Below are 18,131 nucleotides of genomic sequence, written 5' to 3' on the forward strand. Positions count from 1 at the left end.
CTTATGCCGAGGAATATGTATTGGTCCCCTATTTTGATAAATGGAAGCGAAAAGGGTGGTTGCAACAGAGGCATCGCGCACTCCGTTGCATCACGCGGTCTCTTGTTACACCTGACATCCAGTCGTACACACCTTTCATTCTAATCGTTACGAACATGCTACTTCACACAAGAAATTGGGTCGACGAGAACGAGTTTCTGAAAATAGTCCGGCGACACGAGTCCAATATACGGCGAAAAAAAGAACCGTCGAACGTCTCGAGCCAATCGGTTGCAATCGACATTTACGACAGATTCGATTTGGTCCCCCTCGGTGCCGATTGTTCCTAGCGAGGGGGATAAAAAAAAAGTCACGGTTCCTGGCCGCCGTGATTGGACCAAATTTCAATGTCAGGTGTATCGGGTCTGTGTTGGATAGGGCGTATCCCAGTCACGCGGTGTCCCGATGGGAGAACCCATGAAGCGAAACCTTTTTGCTCAGGTGCTATATAAAGCCCATGTGCCGGGGAGGATGCCACGAGACCGAAGCAAGGCACCTTAGCGAGTACTGAGATTCAGATAGCGCTCAAGGAGCCCCGTTTGCACACCATGAACACCTTGGTGAGTACTTGGAATCGTCGCTCTACAGTCCACCATTACTTATTTACTCATTTACCATTTTGAAATCAGTAACTGTAACAGTAAAGTAACTTCTAGAAATCAGTAAAGTAACTTCTCATTAAAGTTTCCATGAATTAATTCTATCTTGACCTAGGGCCCAGTCTATAAAAAAAAGAAGCTGGGCTAGCACTGAAAAAGAGCAACAGACCCTCCGTCAGTTTTTATCTCCCTGTCAACTTTTTGGGCCTTCGGTTACGTAAATCGCCAATGGCGGCCGATGGCTTACGCAACCACCTAAAACCGAGCTTATCGACCTAAAAACCACTTTCTGCTCCAGATCATTCTGTCCAGCCTGTTAGCGGTGGCCGTCGCCAGGCCAGGTCTGCTGTTGAGCCCTCAGCTGGCGACGCTATCCGCGCCGATCCTGACGAAACTGGTCCCCGGAGCGCCCATCGGCCTAGATGGCCGTGTGGTGGACACACCGGAAGTGGCCCTGGCCAAGGCAGAGCACGCCGCCGCTCACATCAACGAGAGGATCGCCCTAGCCAACGAAGCAGTCAAGTCTGCGGACCAAGTGATCGCCTACACGTCGCCTGTTCTGACTACCGGCGACCTGGAAACCGTAGCCATCGCTAAGATCGTCCCCCCTGCCCCTCTCGGGCCCGATGGCCGCGTTGTTGACACACCGGAAGTCGCCCTCGCCAAGGCGGAACACACTGCCGCTCACGTGAACGAGAAACTCGGCCTGGCTGCCGAAGCCGGCAAAAATCTCGAGCTGCCTTTGGTGGTCTCCGCGTACTCCGCTCCAGTGATTCAGAAGTACCTAATCGCTTAGGGTACCATGGCGACGTTGGCTGCGCGAATCGTTCCATTTTTTTGTACATATGACTTCGGCTGATTTAATAAAGTGACCTTTCACCTGTACCTCGAGTCCGCTTCTCTGTGTTCCAGCTCCTCAAGTTTCGACGCTTGAATTTTATGGATCGGGACAATTAATGGTCCGCACTTTGGCGAGTTTTTATTCGGACGAACTTAGAATTTTGTCAGAATCCAAGAGTACATGATGGATGAGAGGATCGAGTTATTTTAGCTCTGAAAAATTGATCGTTTAAATTTTGGAAATGAGGAAAATTATTGGGTAATAACGTGGCCATTTTGGTCGAGAAAGGATTAGAATTTGATCAGTACGTAAGAGTGCACAGTGGGCAAGAAGCTCTGTTATGGCAACAGACTCGCATAACAGACGCAAAACGCTCGTTTCGCTTCAATTACTCCGGCTCGCGGAATACTTTCAGGAGTCAAAAATAGTACCCCTTTCATGAATTTACACCGCGAGTAAGTTTCTTCGAATTTATTTATACTTGCGTTCTTTTTGCTTCCTGAATGGCAACAACCTTCTGAAAGCAATTGGTTAAACGATGAAGTGTGAACTTCTACCGCGGATGACCTTCGACGACGAACGCAGTCGGATCTGACGAAATTCAGGGTCGACTGCTCCGTTCCTGATTCGTAGAACCGAACAAAAGTATTACGATTCTGATTATGGTCGAATGGCTCCATTAAAGTCAGCCTTCCGTCGATCGAAAATTGAATGAAACTGATTTTGCGAAACGTTGCCTCGCTGACAAATTATTTTCAGCATTCGATGTGACGAAATGCCACTTTTTTCTCTCGGCGCAGAAGAAAAAAGCCATCAACTTTCTAGTGTAGCTCGCACGCAATTGGCAAATCATTTTGCAGATATTCTGCCACGAATTGACAATCGTTTACGCCGATTGGGACACGGTGTCTTGCTCAATTTTCATGCAACGCGGTTGCAAAAAATCTGAGCACAGCGTCCACAGTGTCTCCAGCACAATGTCGCGCTACATTTAATTTTTTAGCTCGCTAGACAATTATTCGCAATGGTTCCGTGACTTTTTCGTAGATCATATGGTCATGATTTGCGAGTCGGTTTATATTGTCAACGACCTGTGATTAATCTCGCTGCACGATCACGTGAACCTGCCCCCTATCAGCGATCGAACGTTAGGTACAATAAATTGCACGCGTGGAAAAATATTGTGGGAATGCATTCTCAGCGGAGACTGTCCTTCGGCCCCGAGTCCTTCGTTCGTTCAGGGTTGCTAACTCATTCGACACTTGCGCGTGCCTTTGTTTGAGCACCGGGTACTTCGAGTGCACGATACCGAGTGCACGATCGAGATTAAACACTTTCTCCGCGACGATTTGTTAAGCAAATTAGAAAAAGATGTCCATAATTATCGAGTAAAAATTCGATTTCATTTTATTGGGAATATTTCACCAATTAAAAATAGGCTGCAGATTCTATGGTTGCACTTATGGTGATCTGTAGTTCAGCAAAGTTTCCGATCCTTCTATTTTTAAATTTTCCGGCTTCTCAATTCTCCTATCTATTTTCTTATTTTCCTATTTTCCCATTTTTCAATTTTCTTACTTTCCTATTTTCCTTTTTTTTCTTATTTTCCTATTTTCTTATTTCAATATTTTCCTATTTTCATATTTTTCCATTTTTCCAGTTGTACCAATCCTATTTTCCTATTTTCTTATTTTCCTAATTTCCAACTTTCCTATTTTCTTATTTCAGCATTTTCCTATTTTTCCATTTTTCCTGTTGTACCAGTCCTATTTTCCTATTTTCTTATTTTCCTAATTTCTTACTTTCCTATTTTCTTATTTTAGTATTTTCCTATTTTCATATTTTTCCATTTTTCCAGTTGTACCAATCCTATTTTCCTATTTTCTTATTTCAGCATTTTCCTATTTTTCTATTTTCTTATTTCAGTAATTTCCTATCTTCCTATTTCCTAATTTTCTAACTCTCCTATTTTCCAATTTCTAAGTCTAAATATCTTCATTCATCAATTCAATGCAAAGAGTGTTACGCCAGTTAGGCATCCGAGGAAATGCATCTTCCCATCGTACTTAGAGCCTTTTCCCAGATTCAATTGCGCGGAGATATGTCCCAGACGAAACTTCCCCGGCCATGTTGAAACGTGCTTCTCACGTGTTGCACGAGTCACATGTAATTTCTCATATTAGCGACAGCCAGAAATACAATTACGTCTAGCGGTTGCATCTCCCGCTGTGAAACGGAAAGGTGTTACGAGTTCAAGAAACAATGATGATACGGCGATACATTTTTTATATGGGTTATGACATATAACGGAGCCGCTCGTTTAATTGTAACGCTGCTCGTTACCATTTCGATCCACTGACATTGTTGCCCGTAATAGGATACACTGTAACACTGGTTTTCTTCTGTTCCACTGTGTTGAAACATGAGTAACATCCAATCGCACCCACTGCAGATAACAATTCAAGGAAATTTAATTACCCTGTATGTCTGCATTCCTCGCTATTATATACAAAGAATTCCTAACCGCGGATTCTTAGGCAAAATGAAATAATTGATAAGTCTCTTCAATATAAATATATTGATAACTATTTTCAATAAAATAATTTGTAATTCATTTCAGTGGATTGAAATTATTGCCACAGTATCTCCTAATTCTTTGATTAAAATGACAAAAAAGAACATGACTTTTTTATCTTGTTTACCATTCCAAGTAATAGCAAAATTAGACAAAAATATTTTACTCATTATCTAATAGTACTACCGACGTCTAAAAAAGTATACATATACACTGTAACAATTGAAAACATTGTACCATTTACCGCAGAGGTCCAAAATAAAAAGCAGTCGATCAATTTTACATCGATTTTAATCCATGATTTTTCCTTTCAACAAATTTACATACGTTAAATATTTTTTGATGTTTATGGGCCTGATCTAGCCGTCTAAGATGAGATCTCCAATCAACTTCGTAACAGAGGGTTAGAAGGGTTACAACGACGCGCAAGTGTCCAAATACTTTTGCACGACAATGTAGGAATGCAACGAGCCATTAAAAAAAAAAGATGCCCCTAATGTGACCGATTAGCGCGGCAACGTGGCCGGGGGTCCGGTTGAAACCGCAAGTGTCGAATTTCACAGCGCAGGAGTGCCGGGGCCTGGGCACGATCGATATCCTTCCGGTCCAGGAGTACAGGGACCTCGCTCAAATGCCAAGGTCCTGCGACGGTGTCGCGCCACCAGGAAAAAGGAGGGAGTATCCTTTTTCCTGGGCGAACTTCCCAGGCAACGTGGATTAGCCGATCACCTCCTGTAGGGCCCCTCCAGGTCGCGGGTAACCCGGCCACGTGGTAGGGGGCGGATGATCACAGCTATAAATGGTACCAACCGGCCGTTCTCCAGGAACACAAAACGCGAGACCGGGCCCGCGGCTAGCAGACGCCGGCCGAAGCGGAAACCACTGTCTCCCACTGTCCATCAGCAGCGCTTCATCGGCCGGGAACGAAGGGAGGGACACTGGTTAGAAGAGGACCATACGGAGAGAAAGGGACCGCGCGATTACACCAGGGCGACATGAGAGGCTTGGTGAGTCCCTGGCGGGTCCGGACCCGGTCGATCCGATCCGATCCGATCCGTACCGATCCGATCAGAATTCCCTCGGCGAACAAAGGAAAGTGAAAGGTTAGGGTAGATCGGGTCACTCGGCCAGGTCAGAGAAACGGCCCACGCAACGCGGCCAATCAGATCTCGTAACGCAACTGGCCAATCGATATCAGCGATTGTGGCACCGTTTTCGAAAATTACCAACCCTCCAATTACTCTTATTTTTCTTCTTTTTTTTTACCTTCCCCTTAAACACTTCCATCCAATGGAATCCATTTGGAACACAATTTCCAATTTATTAAATTTCTAATGATATTATTATTTATTTATTAATTGAGTAAAACACCGTTTGGGTTACAGAATGTAATATAATAAACAGTGATTCAATTCGGAAATACAGAAAAAGTGATAATTAAATATATTATTAACATCATTATACAATAACGCAAACGAGGAGGCAAAAGAGAGTAAACATTAAGGTATTGGAAAACTATGTTTCTACATTTAATTTATGTACTTATTACATGTGACATTTATTCTGATTCTGTTATATAAATTATTAAAGAAAACGTTTTAAACAGTTTACACTTCCGGCCAATTCTCGTTAAACCGGGTACAGAATCAGCTAGAATTTTTTTGTTAACACTAAAGTAGTTTATTTTTTAATTAGGTGGTTCATTGTATTTTCTACAATTATAGATCATTATATTCGCCGTGGCAGCGAGCTGCAGCGCCGGCTACGTGAGCCAACCGAGCTATGTAGACCAACAACCCCAACTTCATGGCCAACCGATTCCCCAAAGGTTCGCACCCCCAGCACCGGTCGGTCAAGACGGAAACGTAATCGACACACCGGAAGTAGCACAAGCGAAGGCTGCCCACTTCGCAGAGTTCGCTAGGGCTGCTGCGAGAGCCGCGGAGGAAGCCAAGAACCGACCCCAAACTGCAGAATACAGTCCACAGATTCCGTCGCAGGCTTACAATTATGCACCGGCGCAGCCCACAGCTCCTACCTACCTCAGACAACCGAGCTACCAGTCGCAAGCTCCTGCTTACCAATCTGCTCCAGGTAAAATGGTTAAGTCGTGCTTTTTGACTCGGCTAAGTCCGGATTGAAACTTGACTTAGTCTGGATTGCTGGGATCGAGGTTTGCCGATTGAATCTGGACTTAAAACTTGAATAAATCTCAACTTAAAACTTGGCTAAATCTGGACTTAAGACTTGGATAAATCTGAACTTAAAACTAGGCTAAATTAGGATTTTAAATTTAACTAAATCTGTGAACTTAAAACTTGATTGAATTTTCGACTTAAAATTGGATTAGATCTTGACACAAAACTTAATTTGACATGTGACTTAAAACTTGACTTAAAATATAACTTGAAACTTGACTTAAAATTTGACTCAAAATTTGACTTTGAACTTGATTTAAATCTTGTCTTAAAACTTTACTAAAACTTGATTATAAATATGACTTAAAACTTAACTAAACTTGGACTTAAAAGTTGACCAATTCTGTTGTATTACTTGATTGAGATTTGACTAAATCTGAATTAAGTTTTAACTGGACTGTATTAAGACTTGTCTAAGTCTGGATTAAGTCTTGTCTAAGTTTGGATTAAGACTCACCGAAGCTTGGATTAAGTCTCGTTTATATTTAAATTAAAATTTGTCCAAGTCTGGATTCAAACTCAACTAAATCTAGATTATCTACGACGAATTCGAGGCCCCAGACAAATAATCGTAAACAAAAATTGCAGTTCAGGCCCCGGCATACAGCCAGCAAAGCCCAGTGGCCTACCAGCCGCAATACAGTAACAGCGCCAACTACGTCGGGCCTCCAAACTATGCTGCTGCCACCGCGAAGCCCACCCCCTTCGTTCCTGCCCCCCTCGCTGAAGATGGCACGGTAATCGACACGCCGGAAGTGGCAGCCCTGAAGGCCGCCAGGCTGGCGGAGTTGGCCGAGGCCGAAGCCAGGGCATACAAGTACGCGCAAGACTTTAAACCGGAAGTTGGAGGCCAAGGTACGTTCGCGCATCCTTGACAAGTTTTTCGAAGTCGTTGGCTGGGTCAAGAACCGGTTCAATTTTTATCCGAGATATCGAACGATCCATGATTAATATAAATAACACTTTCTCCGAACGAATGTTAAATGTTAAATGTTAAATGATAAATAATTTACTGTTTCTGTGGAGGTCGATATGTTGACACTCGAACGACGGATCTTTTTGACAAAAATTTAACCAAATATTCGGAATATTTATGATTGTTTATGATTTTATGTATTAATTTTTTCGATATTGCAAGGCGTTTTCGATTTGAAAATTGTTGAGATTATATAAAGACTCTTCCGTGATAAAATGATCGAATAAATTTTTTACTCGTGGCATTCGTTGTAATAAAAATAAGTAGAGTAAGAATATTTGTATACCGGGTCCAAATTGACCCGACCGCCGTCGTCCGAGTGTTAAAGAGAAACAGAGTGCAAGATCAATTGGGAAAAAATGCGTAAACGGTGCTCAAGTAACAATGGCAATGATAATATTTTTCGCAGACGGTAACATTTAACCATTTGCCAGATATGGATACATTTGTGACAGCCTAATGCGATGCAGCAGTCAGTCGGTTTCCCAACGGCTTAATCGTTCGATTGTTCTTGTGGGAATGGTCCGCAGAGACACTAATCGTTCCGACTATAATCGTGAATTAGCCATTCTTCGTCACGAATATTAAACAGGGTCACCGCGGGTCAGGCGCCGACTTCTGTGAACGACCTTAGGAGTTGCAGAACTATTTATTATTATCTAAACAATATTTTAAAAAGTATTATTAACCCTTAACCGGAATATGATGGCCGAGCAAGTAACTGTAACATGTAACTCGTCCATGTAAGTATTTAAAATTTCATGCAATCCTCCATTTAACAGGTCAATTTTACAAGAATTAATAATTATAAATAATGAAAGAGCAAAGTAAATATTTACGAGGATAGCTCGTCCATTTTTCAAGAATTAAAGAAAATTTTCCTTCGTCAATTAAAAACTTATTAATATTTATTATATTAAATTTATATTCCTCGTTTTACACGTTTTCCTGCATTTGAAAAATCTGCACACAAATGCAAAAGAGGATGCGCAGTCTGCTCACCGAGTCCGCGATGATTCGACGTAAATCCAGTTGCACTTGCTAATTTGGAGAGACGGAATGTGTACTGAAACAATAACTGTCAGCAATTGTCGGTCCGGTTAGGGGTTAAACGAGAACGAACTCGGTTGACAGCCGGAGGAAGTGACGGGCCAGAACCGGTTCCGTTTGTTCCGTGTTAACTCGAGGCCTGCTCCCAAAAGCGGATCGAGCAATTTCGACATCTCACTCGACAGCAGCGCGAGGATCGTGTGTCGGATTTAAGCCGTTCGAAGTTCTCGCGCGGACGGCACTTCCAATTGCACGTTTAATCGAGCGTTCATTTTAGATCTCGTGGACTTAACTTAATATTTGTTGCAGCCTTCGCTGGGCCGACCGGTCAAGTTCCTTACGATGGCCTACAATACAACGCTCCTGCGCCGCAAGTGCTTCCTGGCCCGGGACTGCCGTATCATGCTCCACAAGCCGCTTATGCGAAATCATCGTTCCCAGCGCAAAGCTATCAAAGAGTCAGCACCTACTGATCCTGGACAATTTTCTTGAAAAATCGGGACATCTGTACATAATTTAGGCCAATAAATTGTTCACATTTTAAAAAAAAGAAAGCAGACGCAATCGTCGCAGTTTTTCATTTCAACGATCCTGCCCATTCTGCATCGCTATTCTTCGCGATGTTTGTTTACCTGTTTAAATGAATATATTTTTGCTGTTCGATGTTAAACGATACCAACGGTTTCTCGGAATATTATTGCAAATACCTTCGAAATCAGAAGCGAGATACAGTTTGATATCGCATCGGGTCCGTTTGCATTGTTAAAGTGTAATCGTCGCATCCGATTGCATCGGATTACGCGTATCGCGTCCGTTAAATCTGGCGCACGATTTTATTTATTCCGAATTTTTCTGCTTCTCCTTTCTTGTGTGTCCTCATCTTGATCTTGTTTCTGCGGTCTCGGGAAAAGACCGCAGAGATCGTTATTATTATTTCGACTTATATAATAACGATTTCAAAAATATACACGCAAGAAAGTCAATAAGCTGTTATCCTTCGGCGCATTTTTTCGCGTAACGTAAGATCGCGCCGACAATCGATTTGCTTATCGGCTTAGAGGCGAGACAAGTACATTTCTGCGCAGGAAGAGACGCGTCCGACGCGTTGGGACATCTCGATTGCGTCGGGCCATAACGCGATTTTGCGTCTGGCATATTTATCGGCCGCAGAGTGGGTCGATCGAACGCGCAGCTCGAGGAGTCACCGAATCTACGGCACAACACGCACGAATCGCGAACGCGTTTCGGTCGTGCGAGACCGCAGGTTAACCCACATTCGATTTCACTATGCACTGCGGTTAGCGTAATCCAAGAATTAGAAAGAAATCCTCGGCTGGACCGAGTCAGCGAGAACACTTCTTCAGGGCCGCCCCGTGCCCGGCTTCTTTCGACGACAACACGTCGCGCGGCGCATTGAATGCTGCGCGTTTTTGCCGGGCGAACTCTGCGCCGCCTGGAAACACGCCGACGGTGTAACGCAGTTCGACAGATCGATTTTTTTTTATTTATTACATCCGTCGATACGAAACCGTCGTGACGTAAAGTTTACGCAAAGCTTGCGAAAGTTTACGCCTGTGGCTCGATCGGGATAAAAATCGAAGCGGCAAGGGAGAGATCGAAAGATCGCTTAATCGAGTTGGAGCTACTGCGTCGTTTATGGCAACGATTGTCCCATACTGCTGCGGTTTGCAGAGAACAAAAAGTTCTATGAAGACATTGCAAACGGAAAGCGATCGGTACGACGGGACGGAAAAAATTGTAGAGCGATTTAATTTGCCTCTCGAACTCAGGTTGCACCTAATTTAAAACTGAGTTAGTCATGATTTAAATCAGAGTCGACCAGAGTTGTGACCAGAGTTTGGACCTGATTTAAAATTAACTTAGACTTGACTTAGATTTGATTTAGACTTGATTTAAACTTGACTCATACTTGATTTGGACTTAATTTAAATTTGAGTACACTTGATTTAGACCTGGCTTATACTTGATTTAGACTTAATTTAAACTTGTGAGTACACACTCTTAGTTTAGACTTGGCTTATATTTGATTTAGACTTAATTTAGATTTGATTTAAACTTGAGTTACACTTGATTTAGACTTGTCTTCGACTTCATTTAGATTTGATTTGACTTCATTTAGACTCGATTTAGACTTTATTTATACTTGATATAGACTTGATTTAAAGATGACTTAGACACGATTTAGAATTGTAAATCAATTTAGACCTGTCCAAATTCCACTCCAGGACTGAATTCAATTCCAAGCCGCTCGGAAAGCTCCAGATCTAAACTCGAACCTAAAGCAAACCCGAATTTCCCTTCACAGATCTCGCATCCTTTTCGGGATGGGACACAGACTTTATTGAAAGGGAATTACCTTGTAGCTGCAGGCTGCCTCCAGACCGAATGTTACAACATAGGTCACACCGGTGTACGAAAGACGTGAGAAGAAACGATCCGGGGAACGGAGATTCGTTCCTCCTGAACGAACTCGAACATCGTGATTCGCCGTTTTTACCAGCAGAAAGGTTGAGAATTGTAACTTATTCGGACTGGCATTTCCGAGACCGTCGACGTGGCAATACCAAGATACCATCGAATTTTCAATTTTGAAACCACGTTGTTCGAGCATCGAACATTGCCCAATTAAATGGGGTAAGTGGGTCAATTACTGTGCCCATTAAAATGACCCTCGATATCTTTGATTCAATAACGTTATTTCTAAATAGAAGCGAAATTAATGTAAGGCCACAGTAATCAGGGGATGGGCACAGTAATCGACACGCTTGGTAAGCGTCGCTTACGCTAATTAAAAATTGCCTATGCACGGGCTTGAGATTCAGAGCATTCGACGGGGTGCTTAGACTGTTCGCGGTGTTTTTTGACGTATGAGATCTGTGTCGAAAAAATTCGTAACGACTGGAAAGGTTAAGCGTTCGGTTTCTCAGCCTCGTTTCCCAAAGGTGGCAACGTTAACAATCAGCCCGGACCGAATATGCTATAATCACGTTGCAGGCGGTACAGATTATATGCTACGGGGACCAGGCTTTGCGTAAAACTTTTGCGCAACTGTTTCCTCACGAAAGTCATCGACCCGGCCGTGTCATGTTACGTCGTAAACAGGGAATCTGAATCTATGCTAATTAACCGTAGCGGTTCGGCACGCCTGTTACGCTAATCGTCTGGCGTCTGATTAGTTTCTTGATGTAGCACGACACAGCCGGTAAAATAAGACGCCAGACAGACAAGAAATCAGGCGACGCGTGGTAACATTGATTCGAAAGATTAATAAATGCTCCCGATCGGCTTTTCCTTCGACTTGTATCATTATCGAATCATTTCGCTTGTATCAAACATTTTTACATTATCAGAGAGAGATTTATATTTATAAAAGTATTAAAAGTCGATCGATTTCATATATGCGCATGAAATGCACTAAATTAAATAAGATGGAGATACTTTTAATCGTTCGAAAAACTATTTTGAGATTGGAGTTAAAATAGCTTCGAGTACAAAGGGTTAATAATTTTACGTGAATGATGTTCAAATTAATTTGTGATGTTAATGATGCTTTGACTGTGTTGGAGGCCTAGAAAAAGATTCTGATGACGATTTGACTGTATCGGAACCTAGAAAAAATTGTGATGATGATTTGACTGTGTTTTAGACCTAGAAAAAAATATAATGATGATTTAACTGTGTCAGTTACCTAGAAAAATATTGTTATAATGACTTAACCATATCGGATGTCTAAAGAAAAATTGTGACAATGATTTGACTGTGTCGTAGACTTAAAGAAAAACATATGATGACCATTCGACTGATTTGGATACAAAAGAAAAAATTGTGATGATGATCTGACCGTGTCAAATAGCTAGAAAATACTTATGACGATGAATCGACCGATGACAATAAAGGGGCAATAATTTCAAGGAGAAACAAATGGTAATTGGCTGGCCTGTATCTGGAGCGGTGTTTATATGGGGACGAAATCGCATCGTGGAAAGAGGACTGCCTTGAAGGGATCACAGGAGGATCTATGATCCCGTCTAGTCGTCCGTGAATCAAGGCGTGTTTCGAAACCGCAGAAAAGTGCTGCCTAAGTTGCATAGCCGTGTCTCTTGCGACGCCGCGGCGGGGGTGTGCTGTTGCACTACACTGAAAACTGACCTCGAAAAGTCGAGTAGAAACATCAGGGACGCTCGATGGAGCTGCTGCAATATAAACAATAATACGATATAAACATTGGTGAAACATACACATTGTAACATAGACATAAATTAATGAAACATATTTGAAAAATAAATCTGCGCATCGTTTTCTATCATCGAAACGAAACAATAGAGATGCACGACCGATTGTTGTAAATATACACAAAATTCGAATCTTTTTTTTTAACAGAATTTTACCAATTCTTTTATCGTTTTTCTTTCCTGATAAAATATAGCAAGAAATTATTTAGTATTTTTGTGAACAATTTTAAATACAATATAATATAGTCTTGAAGCTTATTTTATAGGATTATTGAAATCGGAGAAATTGCTTGTGTTTAACTTTTTAGGGAATTGACGTTCATTTTTCCGATACGATCTATCGATGGATTCACCGATCTATAGGCTGTGTGAAGAAACTCCAGTTTCCTTATCTGCGTGTCTCCCAGGATCACGGTTGGCATTCGCGACAGAAACGAAACAATTAAGGTATCGATTATCGTCTCGGGTGTGATCATCGTAACGTGGTTTGCGCGCGGTGACACCGCGACGCTATAAAAGCAAGATCGATGGATCGAACGTGATACACTCGCAATCGAGACGTCCGTTTCGTGGTCGTTGGTGCCTTGGCAGCATGAGATTAATTGTAAGTGCGATCACAGTACCGAGAACCATGAATTTCGGATTCCGGCGACGACGACACGATCTCGCAATTTTCACGAAATTCTGCCGCAGCCGTTGGTCACCGTGAAATTCACGGCTCGATTCGGAGGTCGTCGAGATTCATTCAGTAAACCGAAAATTTCATTTCTACACTCGTGATCGGGCCCGCTAAAAATTGTCGAAGTCGATCTCGAAGTTCTTTCCGCTAATCTCGACCGATTGGATTTCTGTGTTTCGAACCTGTTTCCCCGAATTTTCCAGATAGTTCTGGCTGCGTTGGTCGCGGCCACTGCTGGAACGTACGAGGACAAGTATTACCAGTACAGCGGCCCGCCGGCGCCACTTAATAGCGATGGAATGGTGATGGACACGCCGGAAGTGGCCTCCGCGAGGGCTGCCCACTTAGCGATGCACGCAGAGGCCATGGCCAGGCTAAGGAAAGCCGAAAAAGACTACGAGACGTACGAAGAGAACGGTGACACGTCGATGATGATGATGATGCCTGAAATGATGCCCCAGATGACTGAGGCGACGACACCACCGAAACGTCAACGTCAACGACCTATGATGGCGCCACTCGGTCCTGATGGCCGTGTCATGGACACTCCCGAGGTGAGTAAAAAAAACATAGTCATCGTCGTTGGCGTGCTAGAGTCGCGACGAAAAGTTGCCGAGTCTCGAAGGAGCGGCCGTGTCCTTGATTTAATTACGAAGGTCGACGGTAGATGGCGCCAGGTTCTACGAAATTCCAAGTATCGCGGATAAAAACATTCGCTTCCCTTTTTTATATTTTATAGTTAATATATAATATACATCCAGTGTGACGAAAAATTGCTGTCAGTTGTTAACTAATCGTTAACTAATTTTTCAAATACAAAATTCAAAATATTTCTCGGTCCCAATATTTGTTATATTCTTTAACGAGAAAGTGAAAGACGCGTTTTCAAGTGTCTACAGTGAAAGAAAAAGAAATTAACTTTCTGATATCTTTTTGGTAGCTTCGACAGTTCTAGTGACTGATAGAAGACCTCTTTTTCATTGGCAAAATACTGAAAACGAAATCTTTTTAAAAACAGCTATTCCGAGCGACCCGATATATTCTATTTATTTATATCACTGTTCTTAATCATGAAAATTGGCACAATCGAGGCTCCTCAAATTGTCAACTGTCTCGACAATGTTTGTTCGAATTTCATTGGTAGGTGGCCGCCGCAAAAAGCGCCCATATGGCGGCGCACGCCCGCGCCGCGTCCAAGGCGTCCGAGTTTTACGAGCTGGACGTGTTCGACGGGAGGAAGAATTTGGTTTATTTGGCCCCGATTCGAGTGGCCTACAAACACATCTCACCGATTGGCTATCGTGGGCCGTTCGCGCCACTGGGGTCCGATGGGCGTGTCGTCGACACCCCGGAAGTGGCGAGGGCGCGCGAGGCGCACATGAAGGCTCACGCACGCGCTGTTGCAATGTCTACGCAGAATGATCTATACTACTGAAGGGGAAATGCCAGCGACTGGGTACGTGACAGAGAAATCGAGAAATCGTGTTAATATATAAATATAACATCCTCGTTTCTGATACCTTCATTAGGAAGCATAGCTTGTACCTGATTTCTGTAATGGCCAATGGGATTTTGTTCAGCCGAGAATATCGCAGAGCAAGAGCGGAGGTGTCTGTAAATACTGTTACTATCGATCATTTCGTATAAGCGGATTAAGCGTAGGTCTTCATATTGCTGAGCGTCGCAATTTGAATTTAATTGCCATATGCGTAATAGTTAACGATTAAGGTACACACACACACGTAGCGTTTAAGTTAAGCTATCAATTGTTTGCCTGTAGCAGGAAGCTTAGTGTGCGAAGGGCGGTCGAATTAGAATACTTGTGTTTATTGCCACCAATATGTATTCTGTACACGGTATTATGTCTTCGTGAAATACAAATGTGGTTCTCTTGTTCTTCTTCTTTCTTCGATGATCCACCCACTCCCGACATTAGTCATTCGTTCACCCACCTCGTTTATGCTCGTGCCTGCTTACTAATTTCTCTATTAATTCTCCACGCGCTTGGCAATTTTCTTGCGACAAGGCCCATTGTTTTACTCGCCGATGAGTCCCGGTAATTACCCTCAACTTTAAACCTACACTCCTAATTACCGACATTTAGGAACGCGACCAGTCATTCGTCCCGGCTCGCCCAATTATTCCAACTTCCAATTCCTCCTCCATCGGTATTCCCATTCTGACGTCACTCAAGTGGATACCGATCGCGCCGCCAATGCAGTATCATTTCAGACGTGACTAGGAGGCCCACGTGGGCTCACCGTGCACTTATTCTGTCATCCCACACCGTGCCGGGATTACTCACGCTCGAATGTAGGCAAAATAGCCGAGCAGGTACAGTGGGCGTCGTCCAATGAGAAATCGAAAGGAAGAGCACTCCCAGCTTGCCCTAGGTCTTGTGCAACCCGGATTCCGCCGTATCAGAATCCCCTGACACCGACCAGAATTCGCGAGCGTGACGTGTCCCGTGTTGACATTTGCTAAACGTAATTTAGGGACACTCCCAGCGCTGCCAATTAATATTCCAATAATATTTCTGTGTTCAGCTATTCAGATACGACGGTGCGTGGGACTGAGAGCTACTTCAATCGGCCAAAGATTTCGAGACTGATTGAATTCTCAAGCTAGTTCGCAGTGATAGGTACCTAGGTATTCTCTCTACTTAGCAGGGATGACGATGGACCAGGTCTAAGATCCAAAAGAAGCGTCAAAAGGGCTGCTTTTAGATGGCCTAACGTCGAATAAGTAAAAGGTAGCTGGCTATACCCTATATTCAGCTTATAGTCCTAACTCCCAGTAAGTAATGGGTAGCTATCTATACCCTATGCTCACTTAGCAATAAAGCCATAGGGCTAGTCTCTAGGCCCAAGTACTGAGCTATCTAAAAGAGAATGTTTATTCCCTATAGTTAACTAACAGTGTTAGTTTTTGAATGTCCATACCATCCGGTAAATGATAGATATCTATCTGTACCCTAAGTTTACTTAGCAATGATGACAGGTCTAAGGCAACTAAAAGAAGATTGCCTATACCCTATATCTAGCTAATACTGCATGCTTCTAGGTGTCCTAACTCCCAGTAAGTAATGGGTGGCTAGCTATACCCTATGATCTCTTAACAATAAAGCCATAGGACTAGTCTCCAGGCCCAAGCATTGAACCACCTAAAAAGAGAATGTTTATTCCCTATAGTTAGGTACCAATCATTTACTAGATGTCATGAACTGTTAACTATCCATACCCTAAGTTTACTTAGCAATGATGACGTACGGCCAAGGCCTCTAAAAGGTGATGCCCTATAGCTAGAGTTAACAATGATAACCTAGCATCCAACAAGTAATAGGTATACCCTAATCCAACTTAGTAATGAAGACATAGTCCCAAGGCCAGGTGTTGAAGCATCTGTAACCGAGGTGTTGAAAAGCTGTCGCAAAAATTGACGTATCTAGGTCTGCCCGACGACCCATGGTCTGTTCCGGTCATCCGGCAAGAAGAAATTCAGCAGGGCCCCAACCTGGACGTTCACTTTCGAGCGCCGAGACAAGCGCTAATTTCAATATTCGCCGCGGTTAAACAGTCAATTACGGTCGATCGGCGAGATAAGAATCACGAGAAACTGCTCGTGATCCCGGTTCCGTCCGAGAGCAAATGATCCGTGAGTCGTGTCTGCTACCGGTGGGCCCAAGTCCTGGGCCTTGCACTTACCCAGACCACCAGACACCGTCCATAGAACCGGTTCTGCTAGATAGCTGGACACCGTGAACGGGGCACGCCCGTCCCGCCACGCTAGACGGTAATTCGTGTTGCCAGCAAGGACGTGATTGACCGGGCCTGACGAGATATGCGCCGGGCACGGAGTTCAAAAGCTCACCGGCTGCCAGTGGGCCCAATCTCGTCAAAGGAAACAATTAAATTCCAGACTGTATTTTTGAAAGAAAAGTTATTGGAACCAATAGTTGAAAAAATTGTCTTTAAGTAATTTGGTAATTCTATACTTGGAAATTATTTTTCTTTATGCGCCCTAATTTTTTTATTATTTTCTAGCTTATCGTATTTATTTTGCTCACATTGTTTTCAAGACTGTTTCTAAATTGTTTTTAAGATTGCTTTGAAATTGTTTTTAAGAAATTGCTTTAGACTGTATTCAAATTGTTTGGTAGACTGTTTCTAAATTATTTTTAAAATTGTTTCGAAGTTATTTTATATTGTTTTTAGATTACCGTTAGACAGTTTTTTCTTGAAATTGTTGCTAATGTTTTCGTTGTTTTCCAGGATTCTAGATCGATAAATAAGGAACAGAATGGGGATATAGTCGGGAGAAAAGTTGTCACAACTGTCCAAGGCCACTTCCCCCACTTCCGGTCTTGCTACACCGTCGGCTGTCCAGTGGAGGGGAGGACGTATGGTGGGGACGGCCTTCAGCAGCCGACTAATTCTGTCGCAACTATAATTCACGACGTGTTCACGCCTATGTACACGTGTCCCGACCACGCACGCCGCTGGATTCCTCGGCGTAATCAGATTTATGCTCACTACCGTAAACCCGGCGCTGTTTTCACTGCCGTGTTTTCCGCGGCGAACACGAATCAATCTGATCTATGTCACGGGCATGTTAGTCAGGCACGCTTGATAGCCGGCTGATCGTAGCACAGTGGTACTCAAATTTCATTCGAAGTGCCACTAACTTTTTGACTATTTTTTGGGAAATGTATAAAATGGTAAAAAGGTATCTACAACCTATTGACTATTTTTTGGAGATTGTGTAACATACTAAAAAGTGTCTGTAACCTTTTGACTATTTTTTGAAAAATGTGTAAAATACTAAAAAAATATCTGCAACCTTTTAACTATTTTTTGGAAAATGTATAAAGTACTAAAAAGGCATTTGCAGCCTCTGGACTATTATTTGAAAAATTATACTA

The 18,131-nt window shown here is 42.9% G+C and overlaps 2 protein-coding genes across 2 annotated transcripts; both read left to right on the top strand.

The window, feature by feature from the left end:
• The first annotated feature begins 440 nt into the window (after positions 1-440).
• Positions 441-1,523, top strand: LOC143259414 (uncharacterized). Its single transcript, XM_076521479.1, has 2 exons — positions 441-599; positions 937-1,523. Exons 1-2 carry the CDS (start codon positions 588-590, stop codon positions 1,432-1,434), a joined length of 510 nt encoding a protein of 169 aa, XP_076377594.1. The 5' UTR covers positions 441-587; the 3' UTR covers positions 1,435-1,523.
• Positions 1,524-4,864: 3,341 nt separating this feature from the next.
• LOC117221016 (uncharacterized) lies at positions 4,865-15,106 on the top strand. The gene is made up of 9 exons (XM_033471572.2): positions 4,865-5,061; positions 5,779-6,148; positions 6,841-7,107; positions 8,588-8,748; positions 10,605-10,720; positions 13,051-13,135; positions 13,414-13,764; positions 14,355-14,666; positions 14,740-15,106. Exons 1-8 carry the CDS (start codon positions 5,050-5,052, stop codon positions 14,643-14,645), a joined length of 1,653 nt encoding a protein of 550 aa, XP_033327463.2. The 5' UTR covers positions 4,865-5,049; the 3' UTR covers positions 14,646-14,666; positions 14,740-15,106.
• Positions 15,107-18,131: the final 3,025 nt, after the last annotated feature.

This window comes from Megalopta genalis, chromosome 5 (genome assembly GCF_051020955.1).
Source record: "Megalopta genalis isolate 19385.01 chromosome 5, iyMegGena1_principal, whole genome shotgun sequence".
Taxonomy (NCBI): domain Eukaryota; kingdom Metazoa; phylum Arthropoda; class Insecta; order Hymenoptera; family Halictidae; genus Megalopta; species Megalopta genalis.